Raw genomic sequence first — 19,767 nt, forward strand, 5'->3', positions numbered from 1 at the left:
CCTTTTTGCCATTTCTATCCATGCTCCACTCCTCCCTCAGGATGACGGGCCTGAGGCTCTCCTCGGACCTGCCGCCATTTTGTGGGTGAGGGATAGAAGTTGCTAGAATCCCGGGAGTGACCGCCAAGCCTTGCAAGGCCGTCATCGAGCAAACACATCTCTTACCTTAGGGCCAGGGAACCCAATGGGGCCTTCGATACCCGGATCGCCCTGCAGGAGAAGAAAGAAGGATTTTATTCACGGGTGTGAAAAGGAGTTTGCGTTTAAAACTAACAAAAAAAATCTCTTGATATAATCACTTACTGGTCGTCCCTCTGGACCTTGATCACCGGTGTCGCCAGTTTGACCCTTCTCTCCCTGTAAGACAGAGAATATATGACATTGTTTCACAATCACCACTTTACAAATGCAAGCCATCCTTCTCAACAACAACTTTTTCTGTTTCTTAGACTTCTCCCAGAGTGCTTCAGTCACCAGTGGAAGTCATTAGTGATTGTTGTCAGATTGGCAAAGAAGGTGGCCATTTTGTATTGGCCGTCTTCACAATCTTCAACAATGAATCTGTTGTTAGTGAAGGGGTGGACATAGGCCAGGGACTAGCCTCCCCGCTTTCCAAGGGTTGCCTTGAGCTCCAGCACTAACACCCTTTGGGGAAGGAGAGCTGCCGTCCTTACCTGGTCTGGCCTACACGTGACTCCAGGCCCACCGCAACGTGGTTGACTTTTGAATGTCTGCGGGGATGAGCAATAAGTGCTGGCCCAGCCAGCCACGCCCATGTCCCATGAGCAAATAAAGAAATAACCTCCATCCAAGAGGGCAGACAGGGCCTTGGTTTAATGCCCCATGTGCAGAGTGACTCCTGAGACAGTGTAGCACTCCTTCAGTACTGAAGTGTCATATGTGTGTCCAAGGCATTGGGTTGAGTTCTTGAATTAACATTTTAGGAGGGTGGAAGCGCCAACTACCAATTTGAGCTGGCAACTACAATTTGGTTGAGATAGTTAAGGCTTCCATAACGAACTGTTTTTATTCTCTTATGAAGCATTGACTTTCCCTTGGATATTATCCATCTGGCCATTGTGAAAATGTGGAAGCTATGGACAGAGAGTCTCTTTGGGCTGGTAATCTGTGAGAGCATCGCAGTCAAAGACAACCTCACCCACCTGCTATCTTCCGAGGTAACTGCAGGTCCTCCTTTTGGCCTGGTTGAGGTCACTCACCCCAGCACAGAGCAACAGAGCTCCTCTGGACAACTTAGAGTGGGGTGGGCTAACCAGCGAGGGTGTGTGAGTGGAAGGAATGCAGGAGTTGCCAGCTAACTGATACTTTCTGATACTGACACATCCAAACTCTCATGAGTTCCAACGAGGACTTCTTTGTCACTGAGCCGCAAACTGGCAGGGGCAGATGAGAGAGGTGTCGGGTTCCCCCCCCCTCCTCCCTCTCCCCCCTTCCTTCCTCCCTCCCTCAGCCTCCCTAATCCTACTGACCACATTCTTTGCAGGGCTCTCTCGACTGGGTGGGGTCAGTCAGAGAGCAAGTGTATCCCCTCCTGGAGCAGGGAAATCTGGGAAAATCTTGGCAAGGTCAGCTGGTCAAGAACTGCCAATGAAGGGGCGCAATCAACTCAGAGGACCCATCGAGTGCCACCCTTCCTTAATGACCAAGCGGGGTCAATGTACGTAGATTCAGAGAGACAAAGACCCAAGCTTCAGTCTCTCAGTCTGGTGTCTAAAGATCCGGGGTTGCTCTCAAATAAAAAACAGCGACCTTTGCTTTAACTTACCTTCCGCCCTTTGAATCCCTTTAATCCAATCCCTCCTGGATATTCCAGACACTTCATTTTATAACACTGCAGGTCATAAAGAAGGAAAAGTTAGTGAAGGAAAAGGTCAGTCACTTATCAATATACAAACTTATTGGAAAACCACCACTCCATCATCAGATGAGACTAAAACATATGGCAGAAGAGTTTAAACCCACCATTATTTCAATAGAAAGGCCATTAAGTCAATTCTCCCAGTTACATTGTACTACAGGAAATCAACGTTCACATCTCCAGAGGCCAAGTTCAGCAAGTAGGGACCAGGCCTCCACTCCTCCTGGTTTGCCCTGTGATTTTCATCAAATTGGGAGAGTGGGGGGGGGGGTACTTAATCCTGGCACCTCTCTATAAGAAGGGTAAAGGGGGAGGTAGATGGTCCTGGTTATCAAACTGACTCACTGTCTGCCAGAACCGGGCAATAAATGCAGATCTTCCAGAGGTGCTGGAACCCAAAGAATTGTGGAGGGAACACAAAAGGCGTTGGAGTTACGGTGAGAAACATTCGGAATTGGAGGGCTTCTTTGGGTTCTACTTAAACCCATTTATTAAAAGGGTTGGCCAATCCCTTCTGGTGAAATTTTATATCTGTAAACACGGCCATCACTAACATCTCCCAGTGTGACTTCAACCTCAATGTCAGTCACTGGACGAGTAATTCAGACCACCCTCTGGGGGACATGGGTTCGAATCCCACCATGGCAGCTGGAGTCCGCATTTTAAATCTAGTCTCAGTAATGCTGACAGTTATAACTATCGTAACCAGAGGTTGGAAAACCCATCTGGTTCACTAATGCCCTTTAGGGAAGGAAATCTGCTGTCCTTACCTGGTCTGGCCTACACGTGACTCCAGAGCCACAGCAATGTGGATGACTCTTAAATGGCCTCTAAAATGGCCCGACAAACCATTCAGCTCAAGGGCAATTAGGGATGGACAACAAATTCTGGCCCTGTCATCTCATAAAACAATAAAGTACAGGCCTTCACAGGCCAGCTATAAGCACAGAGAGGCCCCCTTTCTCCCTCCATTTTGATGGCTTGTGTTGTCGACCCTCCAGGATCCAAGGAATTGATTATCTATCGCCAGGAAATTCACAGGGGCGTTAAACAAACAAAAAGAACAAACACATTTCCCATTCTGTTTCCTCTGAGCACTTTGTTAGTTGTTCCTGGATTGGTGATGGGGAAAGGGCTGTTGCTCAGGGTCTAGTCAGGTAAGAAAATGTCTGCTGCCTTTTCCAATTGGTTGCAAGCAGCCTATGCCCCTGGAGGGTTGACCAATGGCAGGAGTGAGTGGGGGGTGGGTGGGATTGTTTGTGGAGGGATGTCATGTGATGAAACCTCCACTAAATACACCCAAGAAGAGTTGGCTGGAACCACTGTTTGTGCCCATGGCCTTGCGAGAGTCCACAGCAGGAGACTGGAGGTAGCAAGTTCTCTCACGGGTTCTAACGAGCAAGTCCTCCACCTCTCCTCCTATGACGTGATGTCTTCCTGGCTTCTCCTTCAGACCTCCAAAAGTTCCCAGTCAACACAGACCTAACAAAGACAGCTGTCTTCATTCTCCAGCCTCGTCTGCAGCTAGGCATTGCTTCATGAGTCGCCCTGGGCAACGCTTGTGGTCAGGGAAGGTAAGTCTTCACTGGTCTGGGCCTAGACTGGGATTAAGCATTCCCTGAGGAAAACGGAAAGCAGGGAGATTTCCCTCCGAGCATTTCCTTCATTGGATCTCTTGTCAGTGAGACTACCAATGGAAGGAGGGTTTGAAATGGACAGCCAACCAATCCCATCCCACCAGAGTCCTGTGAGGCTGATCAGCTTAAAATGAGTCACCTTTGACCTCGTGTCAAAGTCCAACAGCAATGGAGGAGCACTGGGCTGGGTCTTGTTGCCATGGTTACATCACAACACTCTGCGTATGCCCCCTCCCCACCTCCCCACCTCCCCACCCTCCCCTCAATGGCCTGTTTTTAAGAAAATGTAAAAAAAAGTCCCATTTTCTTGCTCAAGTATCTAAACTGAAGCTCTCAAAGTGAATAAAATTGACCATCGCATGGCTCCAATACCACGCGGAATTAAACTCAATAGCGGCGCTAAAACACAATCCCAGCATGCTAACACTCAGTCTTCCCTTCCTGCTCTACCTCTCTCAATGCCTTCCTTCTCCCTCTCCTCACTACTTTCTCTCTCTCTACACTGCGGAACTATTCTGCTTCACGGCTCAATTAGAAGGAGGCCATTTGGCCCACCACACTTGCCCTGGTACTAGCTCCAGGTAAGGGCCACCCAGGGCTAATCCCACTTTCCTTCACTGCTTCCTTCTGTTAACATTTGCCCAATCCCAGAGTGCTTTGAACTCTTAAAGGGCCAGCTTGCCTGTAACTGGGAACTCTTACAGGGCCAGCTCTTCTGTGCTTTGGATTCATAAAGGGCCACTTACCTGTATGAGGAACTCTTAAAGGGCCACTTACCTGTACTTCGAACTCTTAAAGGGCCGTCTTACCTGTACTTCGAACTCTTAAAGGGCCGTCTTACCTGGCTCTGACGGTTATGGAGGTACAATTTTCTTAGTTGGCATGGTAGGGTTTGGGAAAGGGAAAGAGTCAAGCTAGCTGCCAGCGCATCCGCCAGGTGGCAGTGCCAATGGTGTAGCATGATGCCGGAGTGTCCCAAACCTCCCCAGTAATGAGGAGAGGTGGGAAGCCTTCTCCTCTGGAAGGACCCTGCCCCTGGCGTTGGATGGGACCAGGGACGGCGGTTGTGAAAAACCAGTCCCACCCGGGTCGGACATTTTGCCCCACAAGTTGTGAGGTGGCTGTGTCTTTAGAGGGCCTCCCCACCCACTGAGTGGACAATGAGTCGCCAGATGGACTGCTTCGGGATGTGAGTAAAAGAAGGCGGAGCAGAAATTCGGTCACACCCACCTCATTGAAGGCTTCTATTTTCTGTAAGATATAAAATTGGAGGGAAAATCAGTCAGTGGAGCTGATGGTAAAACAATATCTCAGACAAACAAGTCAAATCTGAACATCGCATCATCAAAGCAAGTGGTTCACACAATTGGTACAAAGCAGGGCAGTGCTGAGAGTAGGCATCACCTCTCCTTCAACCACCCGCCCCCCAACAACCACAGAAAGGGGGAATGAGTCTCACATACCATACCTCAAACATTCCCTCATCGTTTCAGGGCCTCTTGTTTCTATGGAAACGAGCCCCTCTCCCGAGGGTGGTCTGGAACTCACTGGCGGAAGCAGAGAGCCTGCTGGCATTTAAGAAGCATTTAGATGGACACTTGTGATGCCAAGGTGTACAGTGGCCATGTGCTCGGAAACGAATAGTTGGGTGGTTTGTCTTTGAGCGGTTCAGGCATGATGGGCTGAAGGGCCTTTATCTGTGCCTTAGGGACAGCACAGTGGTTAGCACTGCTGCCTCACAGTGTCAGGGACATGGGTTTGATTCCTGGCTTAGGTCACTGTCTGTGTGGAGCCTGCACGTTCTCCCCGTGTCTGCGTAGGTTTCGTCTGGGTGCTCCAGTTTCCTTCCACAGTCTGAAAGACGTGCTGGTTAGGTGGATTGGCCGTGCTAAATTCCCCCTCAGTGTCGGAGAGGTGCCGGAGTGTGACGACTGGAGGGTTTTCACAATAACTTCACTGCAGTGTTAATGTAAGCCTACTTGTGATAAATAAACTTTAGTCTTCTAGCATTCCTCCAGCACGCAGAGATCTGAGTGTCCTTCCAATTTTGGTCACATCGCTGATTCGAATTACTCTCTCCAACCTCCCCACATGCTGACCGCCAAACTCTCCTCACATCCTTCCCACAATGACATCTGACCTCCCCACACACTGAACTCTGACCCCCCCCAACACCAACCCTCCCCTTGCACAGATCTCTGACCTGCTTCCAACACTGACCCCTGCTATGACCTCTGACCTCCCCACACTGACTCCAACTCCCGCTCTGATGCCGACCTTCTCCTCACACTAATCTCTGATCTCCTTCCAACGCTGACCCATACAATGACCTCTGACCTCCGACCCCTCCCGGCACCAACCCTCCCCTCACACTAATCCCTGATCTCCCTCCAATGCTGACCCATACAATGACCTCTGACCTCCCCACAGGCTGACCTCCAAACTCCTCTTGATACTAATCCCTCCCCCATTTGACTTCCTACCCTCCTCCAACACCAACTGACATCCGACCTGCCTCCAGCACCAACACCCCGGCCCCCTCGCCCACTCACTGACATCTGACCTCCTCATGACAATGGCTCTTGCCTACCCCACCCTGCCGCACTGACTTCCAACACCAACCTCCCTCATGCTAACTTCTCATTCTGTGACCCAACTTCCAGTGCACGGGACATAAAAGGCGGGAAGGTGACATTCCAAACAAATAATTGTCATCACGTCTTCTCACCCTCGTTCTGTCCTCCAGCTGTTCCTTGATTCATCTGTCTAATCTATTCCTCATAATTGACACTCTTTGTATCTCAACCACTCACCCTGGGGGTGATTTCCATAACCTTATAACACTTTCTGTATTATGTTGTTTCTCCAACTCCCAGTTCCAGCTCTCATAAGAACATAAGAACATAAGAAATAGGAGCAGGAGTAGGCCATCTAGCCCTTCGAGCCTGCCCCGCCATTCAATAAGATCATGGCTGATCTGTCGCTGCTCAGTTCCACTTTCCCGCCCTCTCCCCATAACCCTTAATCCCCTCTCTTATCAAAAACCCATCAACCCGCGTCTTAAAAATATTTAGCGAGGCAGCCTCCACCACTTCAACGGGCAGAGAATTCCAGAGATTCACCACCCTTTGAGTGAAGAAGTTCCTCCTCAACTCCGTTCTAAACCGCCCTCCCCTTTATCTCGAGGCTGTGCCTCCTAGTCCTACTGTCTTTTTTGAGCAGAAGAGTCTCTCCACCTCTATCCTATCCATCCCATTCATCATCTTATACGTCTCAATGAGATCTCCCCTCATTCTTCTAAACTCTAACGAGTACAAGCCTAGTTTATTCAGCCTCTCCTCATAGCTCAACCCCCTCAACTCCGGTATCAGCCTAGTAAACTTCCTCTGCACTCCCTCCAAGGCCAAAATATCTTTGCGCAGGTGCGGCGCCCAAAACTGCACACAGTACTCCAGCTGCAGCCTCACCAATGCCCTATACAGCTGCAGCAAGACCTCCCTACTTTTATATTCAATCCCCCTCGCTATGAAGGCCAGCATCCCATTCGCCTTCCTGACCACCTGCTGCACCTGCAGGCTGGGTTTTTGCGACTCATGCACAAGGACCCCGAGGTCCCTCTGCACCGTCGCCTGCTGCAGTTTTTCTCCACATAAGTAATAGTCCTTCCTACCATTCTTCCTACCAAAGTAGACCACCTCACACTTGCCAACATTAAATTCCATTTGCCAGTTCCTGGCCCATTTGCCCAGCCTATCTAGATCCTTCTGCAGACTCTCCACACCCTCCGCACAATTTGCCGTTCCCCCAATCTTGGTGTCATCAGCAAATTTCGACACCCTACACTCGGTTCCCTCCTCCAGATCATGTATATAAATGGTAAAAAGCTGAGGCCCCAGCACCGCCCACATTTAATCCTCTGTACCTGGTTCCTTCTTCAGGAATCAGCTCCAACGTAACCCACATTTCTTTGATAGTTATAAACAAATCCCTTGTGATGTTCATAGAATCATAGAAACCCTATTGTACAGAAAGAGGCCATTCGGCCCACTGAGTCTGCACCGACCACAACCCCACCCAGGCCCTCCCCCCATATATTTACCCACCAATCTCTCTACCCTACGCATCTCTGGGAAATTTAGCATGGCCAATCAACCTAATCCGCGTATCTTTGGACAGTGGGAGGAAATCGGAGCACCCAAAGGAAACCCACGCAGACACAAGGAGAATGTGTAATCTCCTCACAGACAGTGACCCAAGCCGGGAATCAAACCTGGAGCTGTGAAGCAACAGTGCTAACCACTGTGCTGCCGTGCTGCTCCTACAAGAAAATAGCTGTGGTAATATGTGGTGTAACATAGGGAGACGGATTATTACTTGAATGGGTGTAAACTGAGAGGTGGATACTCAGCGAGACCTTGGAATCCTTGTGCATCAGTCGCTGAAAGTAAGTGCACAGGTACAACAGGCAGGAAAGACAGCAAATGGTGTGTTGGCCTTCATAGCAAGAGGATTTAAGTGTAGGGATAGGGATATTTTGCTGCAATTGTATAGGGTATTGGTGAGGCCACACCTGGAGTATTGGGTGCAGTTTTGGTGTCCTTATCTGAGGAAGGATGTCCTTGCTATAGAGGGAGCACAGCAAAGGTTTACCAGGCTGATTCCTGGGATGGCAGCTCTGTCATATGAGGAGAGACTAAACTGATTAGGATTATATTCGCTGGAGTTTAGAAGAGAGGGGATCTGATAGAAACTTATAAAATTCTAACAGGATTAGACAGGGTAGATTCAGAAAGAATGTTCCCAATGGTGGGGGAGTCCAGAAATAAGGGTCATAGTTTGAGGATGAAGGGTAAACCTTTTAGAACTGAGGCGAGGGGAAATTTCTTCACCCAGAGGGTGGTGAATGTGTGGAATTCACTACCACAGAATGTAGCTGAGGGCAAAACGAAGAAATTAGGGGCTAAAGAGATCAAGGGATATGGGGAGGAAGGGGGGATCAGAATATTGAATTTGATGATCAGCCATGATCAAGATGAATGGTGGAGCAGGCTTGAAGGGATGAATGGCCTAGTCCTGCTTCTAGTTTCTATGTAATATTGAGGTAGAGCACAGAGACTGTTACTCTACACGTTGACCCTGAATTGCCTTCTGTGTTTGGATATCGTCCAAACCTCCTTCCACTGCCCATGTCTCAGCCCACGCTTCCAGCACTTTGACTAAAAGCAAAATGATAGCATCGTAGAGGACTTTCTTAACTGCTGCACCACCACGCTGGCCTCGTTCAATCGAGAGAGCGGGAATGTGAAGGGATTGGAAAAGAGGGAATTGTTAAAAATCAAAGCATTGATCAACGGGGGGGGGGGGGCGCAGTGCAGTGTCAACAAGTGACAGAAGAATGGGAATAGGGTTGAGGGAGGAGGGGAAGGCCTCATGGACAAAAGAGAGGGCACGAGGCAGGGGAGAAAGTAGAGAAAGATGCAAGTTTCAGGCTAGGGTAGGAAGGAATTTAAAGAAGATTTTCATACAGATTAGACAGGGGAAGAGATTAGAAGCAACAATGATGGTTATTTGCCACAAAGACTGACAGCAGTCAAAGAAGACCACAACATCCTCACACTGACTGAAGGTGAGAGAGTGGACGAGGCAGGAAAAAGAGTTTAATTAAAGAAAAATCTATAATAGAGAGAAAGTTGGGGGATTAATCTTTGTGTTCCAAGTTTCTCCTAGAAATCATAATATTATCCTGACAGTGCAGAAGGGGACCATTCAGCCCATCGAGTATACACTGACTCTCCAACAGGGCATCTTACCCAGGCTCCATCCCCATTATCACACACATTTACCCCGCTAATTCCCCAAACCCACATACCTTGGAACACTCTTGGGCAATTTAGCATGGCCAATCCACCTAACCTGCACATCTTTTGACACTAAGGGGCAATTTAGCACCCGCACCCCCCCCCCCACTTCCTCCTTTGGAGGCAGAGTTCCAAAGTCACAGAACCCTCAGAATAAAAATCTCCAAATCTCAGTCCTATAAAAACGACCTCTCTTCCCTCCCAGTTCTGGACTTACCCACAAGGGGAAACATCAGTTCCACATACACCTTGTACAGACCATTCAGGATCTGATGCACCTCAATCAAGCCACCCCTTGCTCCTCAGAGACCAACGGCACTTTACGTGACCCAGCTGGATCCGTTTGTCAGCCGGATCTGTTTGTGTGTGTGGTCCCTGCGGGGTGGGGTGGGGGGTGGTGAGGGATGAGGGTCAGATGAGGTAGGAGACCCTGAGGGTAAGATTACTGGGTGCCGTGGACCTCAGGGTGAAAGGGGGAGGTCGGGGGGGGTGGTGCTTGGAGTGAATCATTACTGTGGATATCTGTGGTAAATGGAAGGCTGAAGAATCGATAGCGGGAGCTCTGGGAAGGGAATTAGGAGAGATTTTGATTTGTCAGAGGCAGACTCAGAGTTAATTAGGGTTGGAGGAGGGGAAGTAGGGTAGAGGGAGAGGTACTGGAGTAACTGCAGATATTTGTGAGTATCATCGATGAATAATGTCACGCTGTACAATATTCAATCCTTTACCTGGTAGAATTCTCCATGTTTAACCCTGCAGAATGGCAAATTGTTAATTTTGCTGAACTCTGTTAAAATGATCACATAATTGTGGAACTGTTGAACATTATTGCTGAATGGCTGTCCAGCCCTAACCTTGTCAAAGAATCAATTCTTAACTTTGTGCCATTGTGTGTATTTGTTGGTGGAGACTTACCTATCCTTGAACAGCAGGATTAGCAATGTACAGACTGGATACACGTCAATCCCTAATCCCACAGACCAATCAGTCAATCCCTAATCCCATAGACCAATCAGTCAATCCCTAAACTCATAGACCAATCAGTCAATCCCTAAACTCACAGACCAATCAATCAATCCCTAAACTCACAGACCAATCAGTCAATCCCTAATCCCATAGACCAATCAGTCAATCCCTAATCCCACAGACCAATCAGTCAATCCCTAATCCCATAGACCAATCAGTCAATCCCTAATCCCATAGACCAATCAGTCAATCCCTAAACTCATAGACCAATCAGTCAATCCCTAAACTCACAGACCAATCAGTCAATCCCTAATCCCACAGACCAATCAGTCAATCCCTAATCCCATAGACCAATCAGTCAATCCCTAAACTCATAGACCAATCAGTCAATCCCTAAACTCACAGACCAATCAATCAATCCCTAAACTCACAGACCAATCAGTCAATCCCTAATCCCATAGACCAATCAGTCAATCCCTAATCCCACAGACCAATCAGTCAATCCCTAATCCCATAGACCAATCAGTCAATCCCTAATCCCATAGACCAATCAGTCAATCCCTAATCCCATAGACCAATCAGTCAATCCCTAATCCCATAGACCAATCAGTCAATCCCTAAACTCATAGACCAATCAGTCAATCCCTAAACTCACAGACCAATCAATCAATCCCTAATCCCACAGACCAATCAGTCAATCCCTAATCCCATAGACCAATCAGTCAATCCCTAAACTCATAGACCAATCAGTCAATCCCTAAACTCACATACCAATCAATCAATCCCTAAACTCACAGACCAATCAGTCAATCCCTAATCCCATAGACCAGTCAATCCCTAATCCCATAGACCAATCAATCCCTAATCCCACAGACCAATCAGTCAATCCCTAATCCTACAGACCAATCAGTCAATCCCTAATCCCATAGACCAATCAATCAATCCCTAATCCCACAGACCAATCAGTCAATCCCTAAACTCACAGACCAATCAATCAATCCCTAAACTCATAGACCAATCAATCCCTAATCCCACAGACCAATCAATCAATCCCTAATCCCACAGACCAATCAATCAATCCCTAAACTCACAGATCAATCAGTCAATCACTAATCCCACAGATCAATCAGTCAATCCCTAATCCCACAGATCAATCAGTCAATCCCTAATCCCACAGACCAATCAGTCAATCCCTAATCCCATAGACCAATCAGTCAATCCCTAATCCCACAGATCAATCAGTCAATCCCTAATCCCACAGACCAATCAGTCAATCCCTAAACTCATAGACCAATCAATACCTAATCCCATAGACCACTCAATCAATCCCTAAACTCATAGACCAATCAATCCCTAATCCCATAGACCAATCAGTCAATCCCTAAACTCACAGTCCAATCAATCAATCCCTAATCCCACAGACCAATCAGTCAATCCCTAAACTCATAAACCAATCAATACCTAATCCCATAGACCAATCAATCAATCCCTAAACTCATAGACCAATCAATACCTAATCCCATAGACCAATCAGTCAATCCCTAAACTCATAGACCAATCAATACCTAATCCCATAGACCAATCAATCAATCCCTAAACTCACAGACCAATCAATCAATCCCTAATCCCACAGACCAATCAGTCAATCCCTAAACTCATAAACCAATCAATACCTAATCCCATAGACCAATCAATCAATCCCTAAACTCATAGACCAATCAATCCCTAATCCCATAGACCAATCAATCAATCCCTAAACTCACAGACCAATCAATCAATCCCTAATCCCACAGACCAATCAGTCAATCCCTAAACTCATAGACCTATCAATAGCTAATCCCATAGACCAATCAATCAATCCCTAAACTCATAGACCAATCAATCCCTAATCCCATAGACCAATCAATCAATCCCTAAACTCGCAGACCAATCAATCAATCCCTAAACTCACAGACCAATCAGTCAATCCCTAATCCCACAGACCAATCAATCAATCCCTAATCCCACAGACCAGTCAATCCCTAAACTCACAGACCAATCAATCAATCCCTAAACTCATAGACCAATCAGTCAATCCCGAATCCCATAGACCAATCAATCAATCCCTAAACTCACAGACCAATCAATCAATCCCTAATCCCATACACAAATCAATCAATACCTAATCCCATAGACCAATCAATCAATCCCTAAACTCACAGACCAATCAGTCAATCCCTAATCCCACAGACCAATCAATCAATCCCTAATCCCACAGACCAATCAGTCAATCCCTAATACCATAGACAAATCAATCAATCCCTAAACTCATAGACCAATCAATCCCTAATCCCATAGACCAATCAATCAATCCCTAAACTCACAGACCAATCAATCAATCCCTAAACTCACAGACCGATCAGTCAATCCCTAATCCCATAGACCAATCAGTCAATCCCTAAACTCATAGACCAATCAATCAATCCCTAAACTCATAGACCAATCAATACCTAATCCCATGGACCAATCAATCAATCCCTAAACTCACAGAGCAATCAGTCAATCCCTAATCCCACAGACCAATCAATCAATCCCTAATCCCACAGACCAATCAATCAATCCCTAAACTCACAGATCAATCAGTCAATCACTAATCCCACAGATCAATCAGTCAATCCCTAATCCCACAGATCAATCAGTCAATCCCTAATCCCACAGACCAATCAGTCAATCCCTAATCCCATAGACCAATCAGTCAATCCCTAATCCCACAGATCAATCAGTCAATCCCTAATCCCACAGACCAATCAGTCAATCCCTAAACTCATAGACCAATCAATACCTAATCCCATAGACCACTCAATCAATCCCTAAACTCATAGACCAATCAATCCCTAATCCCATAGACCAATCAGTCAATCCCTAAACTCACAGTCCAATCAATCAATCCCTAATCCCACAGACCAATCAGTCAATCCCTAAACTCATAAACCAATCAATACCTAATCCCATAGACCAATCAATCAATCCCTAAACTCATAGACCAATCAATACCTAATCCCATAGACCAATCAGTCAATCCCTAAACTCATAGACCAATCAATACCTAATCCCATAGACCAATCAATCAATCCCTAAACTCACAGACCAATCAATCAATCCCTAATCCCACAGACCAATCAGTCAATCCCTAAACTCATAAACCAATCAATACCTAATCCCATAGACCAATCAATCAATCCCTAAACTCATAGACCAATCAATCCCTAATCCCATAGACCAATCAATCAATCCCTAAACTCACAGACCAATCAATCAATCCCTAATCCCACAGACCAATCAGTCAATCCCTAAACTCATAGACCTATCAATAGCTAATCCCATAGACCAATCAATCAATCCCTAAACTCATAGACCAATCAATCCCTAATCCCATAGACCAATCAATCAATCCCTAAACTCGCAGACCAATCAATCAATCCCTAAACTCACAGACCAATCAGTCAATCCCTAATCCCACAGACCAATCAATCAATCCCTAATCCCACAGACCAGTCAATCCCTAAACTCACAGACCAATCAATCAATCCCTAAACTCATAGACCAATCAGTCAATCCCGAATCCCATAGACCAATCAATCAATCCCTAAACTCACAGACCAATCAATCAATCCCTAATCCCATACACAAATCAATCAATACCTAATCCCATAGACCAATCAATCAATCCCTAAACTCACAGACCAATCAGTCAATCCCTAATCCCACAGACCAATCAATCAATCCCTAATCCCACAGACCAATCAGTCAATCCCTAATACCATAGACAAATCAATCAATCCCTAAACTCATAGACCAATCAATCCCTAATCCCATAGACCAATCAATCAATCCCTAAACTCACAGACCAATCAATCAATCCCTAAACTCACAGACCGATCAGTCAATCCCTAATCCCATAGACCAATCAGTCAATCCCTAAACTCATAGACCAATCAATCAATCCCTAAACTCATAGACCAATCAATACCTAATCCCATGGACCAATCAATCAATCCCTAAACTCACAGAGCAATCAGTCAATCCCTAATCCCACAGACCAATCAATCAATCCCTAATCCCACAGACCAATCAGTCAATCCCTAAAACCACAGACCAATCAATCAATCCCTAATCCCACAGCCCAATCAGTCAATCCCTAAACTCACAGACCAATCAGTCAATCCCTAATCCCATAGACCAATCAATCAATCCCTAATCCCATAAATCAATCAATCAATCCCTAAACTCACAGACTAATCAATCAATCCCTAAACTCACAGACCAATCAGTCAATCCCTAATCCCATAGAACAATCAATCAATCCCTAATCCCATAGACCAATCAATCCCTAATCCCATAGACCAATCAATCAATCCCTAAACTCACAGACCAATCAATCAATCCCTAAACTCACAGACCAATCAATCAATCCCTAATCCCACAGACCAGTCAATCCCTAATCCCACAGACCAATCAATCAATCCCTAAACTCACAGACCAATCAATCCCTAAACTCACAGGCCAATCAGTCAATCCCTAATCCCATAGACCAATCAGTGAATACCTAACCCCACAAACCAATCAGTCAATCCCTAATCACATAGACCAATCAATCAATCCCTAAATACACAGACCATCAATCAATCCCTAATCCCACAGACCAATCAATCAATCCCTAATCCCATAGACCAATCAATCAATCCCTAAACTCACAGACCAATCAATCATTCCCTAAACTCACAGACCAATCAGTCAATCCCTAATCCCATAGACCAATCAGTCAATCCCTAATCCCATAGACCAATCAGTCAATCCCTAATCCCACAGACCAATCAGTCAATCCCTAATCCCATAGACCAATCAGTCAATCCCTAATCCCACAGACCAATCAATCAATCCCTAATCCCATAGACCAATCAATCAATCCCTAATACCACAGACCAATCAATCACCCCTAATCCCATACACCAATCAATCAATCCCTAAACACACAGACCAATCAATCAATACCTAAACACACAGGCCAATCAATCAATCCCTAATCCCACAGACCAATCAATCAATCCCTTAACTCACAGACGAATCAATCAATCCCTAAACTCACAGACCAATCAATCAATCCCTAATCCCACAGGTCTATCAGTCAATCCCTAATCCCACAGGCCAATCAATCAATCCCTAATACCACAGACCAATCAATCAATCCCTAATACCACAGACCAATCAATCAATCCCTAATCCCATAGACCAATCAATCAATCCCTAATCTCACAGACCAATCAATCAATCCCTATCCCATAGACCAATGAATCAATCCCTAAACTCACAGACCAATCAATCCCTAATCCCACAGACCAATCAATCAATCCCTAATACCACAGACCAATCAATCAATCCCGAATCCCATAGACCAATCAATCAATCCCTAATACCACAGGCCAATCAATCAATCCCTAAACTCACAGACCAATCAATCAATCCCTAATACCACAGGCCAATCAATCAATCCCTAAACTCACAGACCAATCAATCAATCCCTAAACTCATAGACCAATCAATCAATCCTTAAACTCCCAGAGCAATCAATCAATCCCTATCCCATAGACCAATCAATCAATCCCTAATCTCACAGACCAATCAATCAAACCTTAATCCCACAGACCAATCAATCAATCCCTAATCCCACAGGCCAATCAATCAATCCCTAATCTCATACGCCAATCAATCAACCCCTATACTCACAGACCAATCAATCAATCCCTAATCCCATACACCAATCAATCAATCCCTAAACTCACAGGCCAATCAATCCCTAATCCCATAGACCAATCAATCAATCCCTAAACCCAAAGGCTGACCAATCAATGTATACTCTGTAGACCAATTAATTATTAATCTTTAATCAAAGTCAATTGGTAATCTGAATAATTTATTTATTATTATCTCAGTATATAGAACTACGGCTCCTTCATCTAATATAACCATGGCTCTCTGACCTCATCCCTATTATACCATCACTCCTCAGCCCTATTGAGCGGTTACTCCTTATTCCTACAGAACCATCACTCATTGATCCCCATATAAATATCAATCTCAATCCTGTATAAAGTTCATGTCTTATCCCGATAAAACAATCACTCTGCAACTCTACACAGCCATTGCTCCTTAACGCTGCAGAATTTCATTCCTTAACCCTATAGAACTGTCGTTCCTGAATCCTATAGAACTGTCACTCCTGAATCCTGTAGAACTGTCGCTCCTTAATCCTATAGAACTGTCGCTCCTTAACCCTATAGAACTGTCGCTCCTTAATCCTATAGAACTGTCGCTCCCTAATCCTATAGAACTGTCGCTCCTTAATCCTATAGAACTGTCGCTCCTTAATCCTATAGAACTGCCGCTCCCTAATCCTATAGAACTGTCGCTCCTTAATCCTATAGAACTGTCGCTCCTTAACCCTATAGAACTGTCGCTCCTTAACCCTATAGAACTGTCGCTCCCTAACCCTATAGAACTGTCGCTCCTTAATCCTATAGAACTGTCGCTCCTTAATCCTATAGAACTGTCGCTCCTTAATCCTATAGAACTGCCGCTCCCTAATCCTATAGAACTGTCGCTCCTTAATCCTATAGAACTGTCGCTCCTTAACCCTATAGAACTGTCGCTCCTTAACCCTATAGAACTGTCGCTCCCTAACCCTATAGAACTGTCGCTCCTTAATCCTATAGAACTGTCGCTCCTTAATCCTATAGAACTGTCACTCCTTAACCCTATAGAACTGTCGCTCCTTAATCCTATAGAACTGTCGCTCCTTAACCCTATAGAACTGTCGCTCCTTAATCCTATAGAACTGTCGCTCCCTAATCCTATAGAACTGTCGCTCCTTAATCCTATAGAACTGTCGCTCCTTAATCCTATAGAACTGTCACTCCTTAATCCTATAGAACTGTCGCTCCTTAACCTTAAAGAACTGTCGCTCCTTAATCCTATAGAACTGTCGCTCCTTAACCTAAAAGAACTGCCGCTCCTTAACCCTATAGAACTGTCACTCCTTAATCCTATAGAACTGTCGCTCCTTAACCTTAAAGAACTGTTGCTCCTTAACCCTATAGAACTGTCGTTCCTGAATCCTATAGAACTGTCACTCCTGAATCCTATAGAACTGTCGCTCCTTAACCCTATAGAACTGTTGCTCCTTAACCTTAAAGAACTGTCGCTCCTTAACCCTATAGAACTGTTGCTCCTTAATCCTATAGAACTGTCGCTCCTTAACCTTAAAGAACTGTCGCTCCTTAATCCTATAGAACTGTCACTCCTTAACCCTACAGAACTATTGCTCCTTAATCCTATAGAACTGTCGCTCCTTAACCCTATAGAACTGTTGCTCCTTAATCCTATAGAACTGTCACTCCTTAACCCTATAGAACTGTTGCTCCTTAACCCTATAGAACTGTTGCTCCTTAATCCTATAGAACTGTCGCTCCTTAACCCTATAGAACTGTTGCTCCTTAATCCTATAGAACTGTCGCTCCTTAACCCTATAGAACTGTCGCTCCTTAACCCTATAGAACTGTCACTCCTTAATCCTATAGAACTGTCGCTCCTTAACCCTATAGAACCGTTGCTCCTTAATCCTATAGAACTGTCGCTCCTTAACCCTATAGAACTGTTGCTCCTTAATCCTATAGAACTGTCACTCCTTAACCCTATAGAACTGTTGCTCCTTAACTCTATAGAACTGTTGCTCTTTAACCCTATAGAACTGTCACTCCTTAACCTTAAAGAACTGTCGCTCCTTAATCCTATAGAACTGTCACTCCTTAACCCTATAGAACTATTGCTCCTTAACCCTATAGAACTGTTGCTCCTTAACCCTATAGAACTGTTGCTCCTTAACCCTATAGAACTGTCACTCCTTAATCCTATAGAACTATTGCTCCTTAACCCTATAGAACTGTCGCTCCTTAACTCTATAGAACTGTTGCTCCTTAACCCTATAGAACTGTCACTCCTTAACCCTATAGAACTGTTGCTCCTTAATCCTATAGAACTGTCACTCCTTAATCCTATAGAACTATTGCTCCGTAACCCTATAGAACTGTCGCTCCTTAACCCTATAGAACTGTCGCTCCTTAACCCTATATAACTGTCACTCCTTAACCCTATAGAACTGTCGCTCCGTAACCCTATAGAACTGTCGCTCCTTAACCCTATAGAACTGTCGCTCCATGATCCTGTAAAAATGTCGCACATCAACCCTTACCAACTGTCACTCCTGCAATATATACCATTGCTTCTCAGCTCAGTAGAATTGCCACACCTATAGAACTGTCATCTCTCAACCCTATAGTACTGTCACTCTTGAATCTTATGGAACCATTACTTTTCAACTCTATAGAATCATCACCCCTTAACCCTATGGAACGCATTGCTCCTTAATTCTCCAACCAACACCCCTCAGCCCTATGGAACTGTTGATCCTGAACCCTATAGATCCACCTTGTTCCTTAAATCTAGATAACAATCACTCCTCAACTCTATAGAACCATTGCTCCTCAACCCTGTGGAGCCGTTCCTACTCAACCCCAATAGAACCGTCACTCTTCAACCCCAATAGGACCGTCACTCCTCAACCCCAATAGAACCGTCACTCCTCAACCCCAATAGGACCGTCACTCCTCAACACCAATAGAACCGTCACTCCTCAACCCCAATAGAACCGTCACTCCTCAACCCCAATAGGACCGTCACTCCTCAACACCAATAGAACCGTCACTCCTCAACCCCAATAGAACCGTCACTCCTCAACCCCAATAGGACCGTCACTCCTCAACCCCAATAGAACCGTCACTCCTCAACCCCAATGGAACCGTCACTCCTCAACACCAATAGAACCGTCACTCCTCAACCCCAATAGGACCGTCACTCCTCAACCCCAATAGAACCGTCACTCCTCAACCCCAATAGGACCGTCACTCCTCAACCCCAATAGAACCGTCACTCCTCAACCCCAATAGGACCGTCACTCCTCAACCCCAATAGAACCGTCACTCCTCAACACCAATAGAACCGTCACTCCTCAACCCCAATAGGACCATCACTCCTCAACCCCAATAGGACCGTCACTCCTCAACCCCAATAGGACCGTCACTCCTCAACCCCAATAGGACCGTCACTCCTCAACACCAATAGAACCGTCACTCCTCAACCCCAATAGAACCGTCACTCCTCAACCCCAACAGAACCGTCACTCCTCAACCCCAACAGAACCGTCACTCCTCAACCCCAATAGAACCGTCACTCCTCAACCCCAACAGAACCGTCACTCCTCAACCCCAACAGAACCGTCACTCCTCAACCCCAATAGAACCGTCACTCCTCAACCCCAATAGAACCGTCACTCCTC

The 19,767-nt window shown here is 45.7% G+C and overlaps 1 protein-coding gene across 1 annotated transcript in view; it reads right to left on the reverse strand.

Annotated features, from left to right (window-relative positions):
• Window positions 1-19,767, reverse strand: part of col6a2 (collagen, type VI, alpha 2) — a 75,670-nt gene that overhangs the window by 50,538 nt on the left and 5,365 nt on the right. Inside the window, exons 3-6 of the mRNA XM_080198581.1 lie at window positions 4,747-4,767; window positions 1,787-1,852; window positions 304-357; window positions 166-210 (exon numbers count right to left, since the gene is read on the reverse strand). Coding sequence (XP_080054707.1) covers window positions 166-210; window positions 304-357; window positions 1,787-1,852; window positions 4,747-4,767 — 186 coding nt within the window. The remainder of the gene's footprint in view (window positions 1-165; window positions 211-303; window positions 358-1,786; window positions 1,853-4,746; window positions 4,768-19,767) is intronic.

This window comes from Carcharhinus amblyrhynchos, chromosome 11 (assembly GCF_965287045.1).
Source record: "Carcharhinus amblyrhynchos chromosome 11, sCarAmb.v2.hapA, whole genome shotgun sequence".
NCBI lineage: Eukaryota > Metazoa > Chordata > Chondrichthyes > Carcharhiniformes > Carcharhinidae > Carcharhinus > Carcharhinus amblyrhynchos.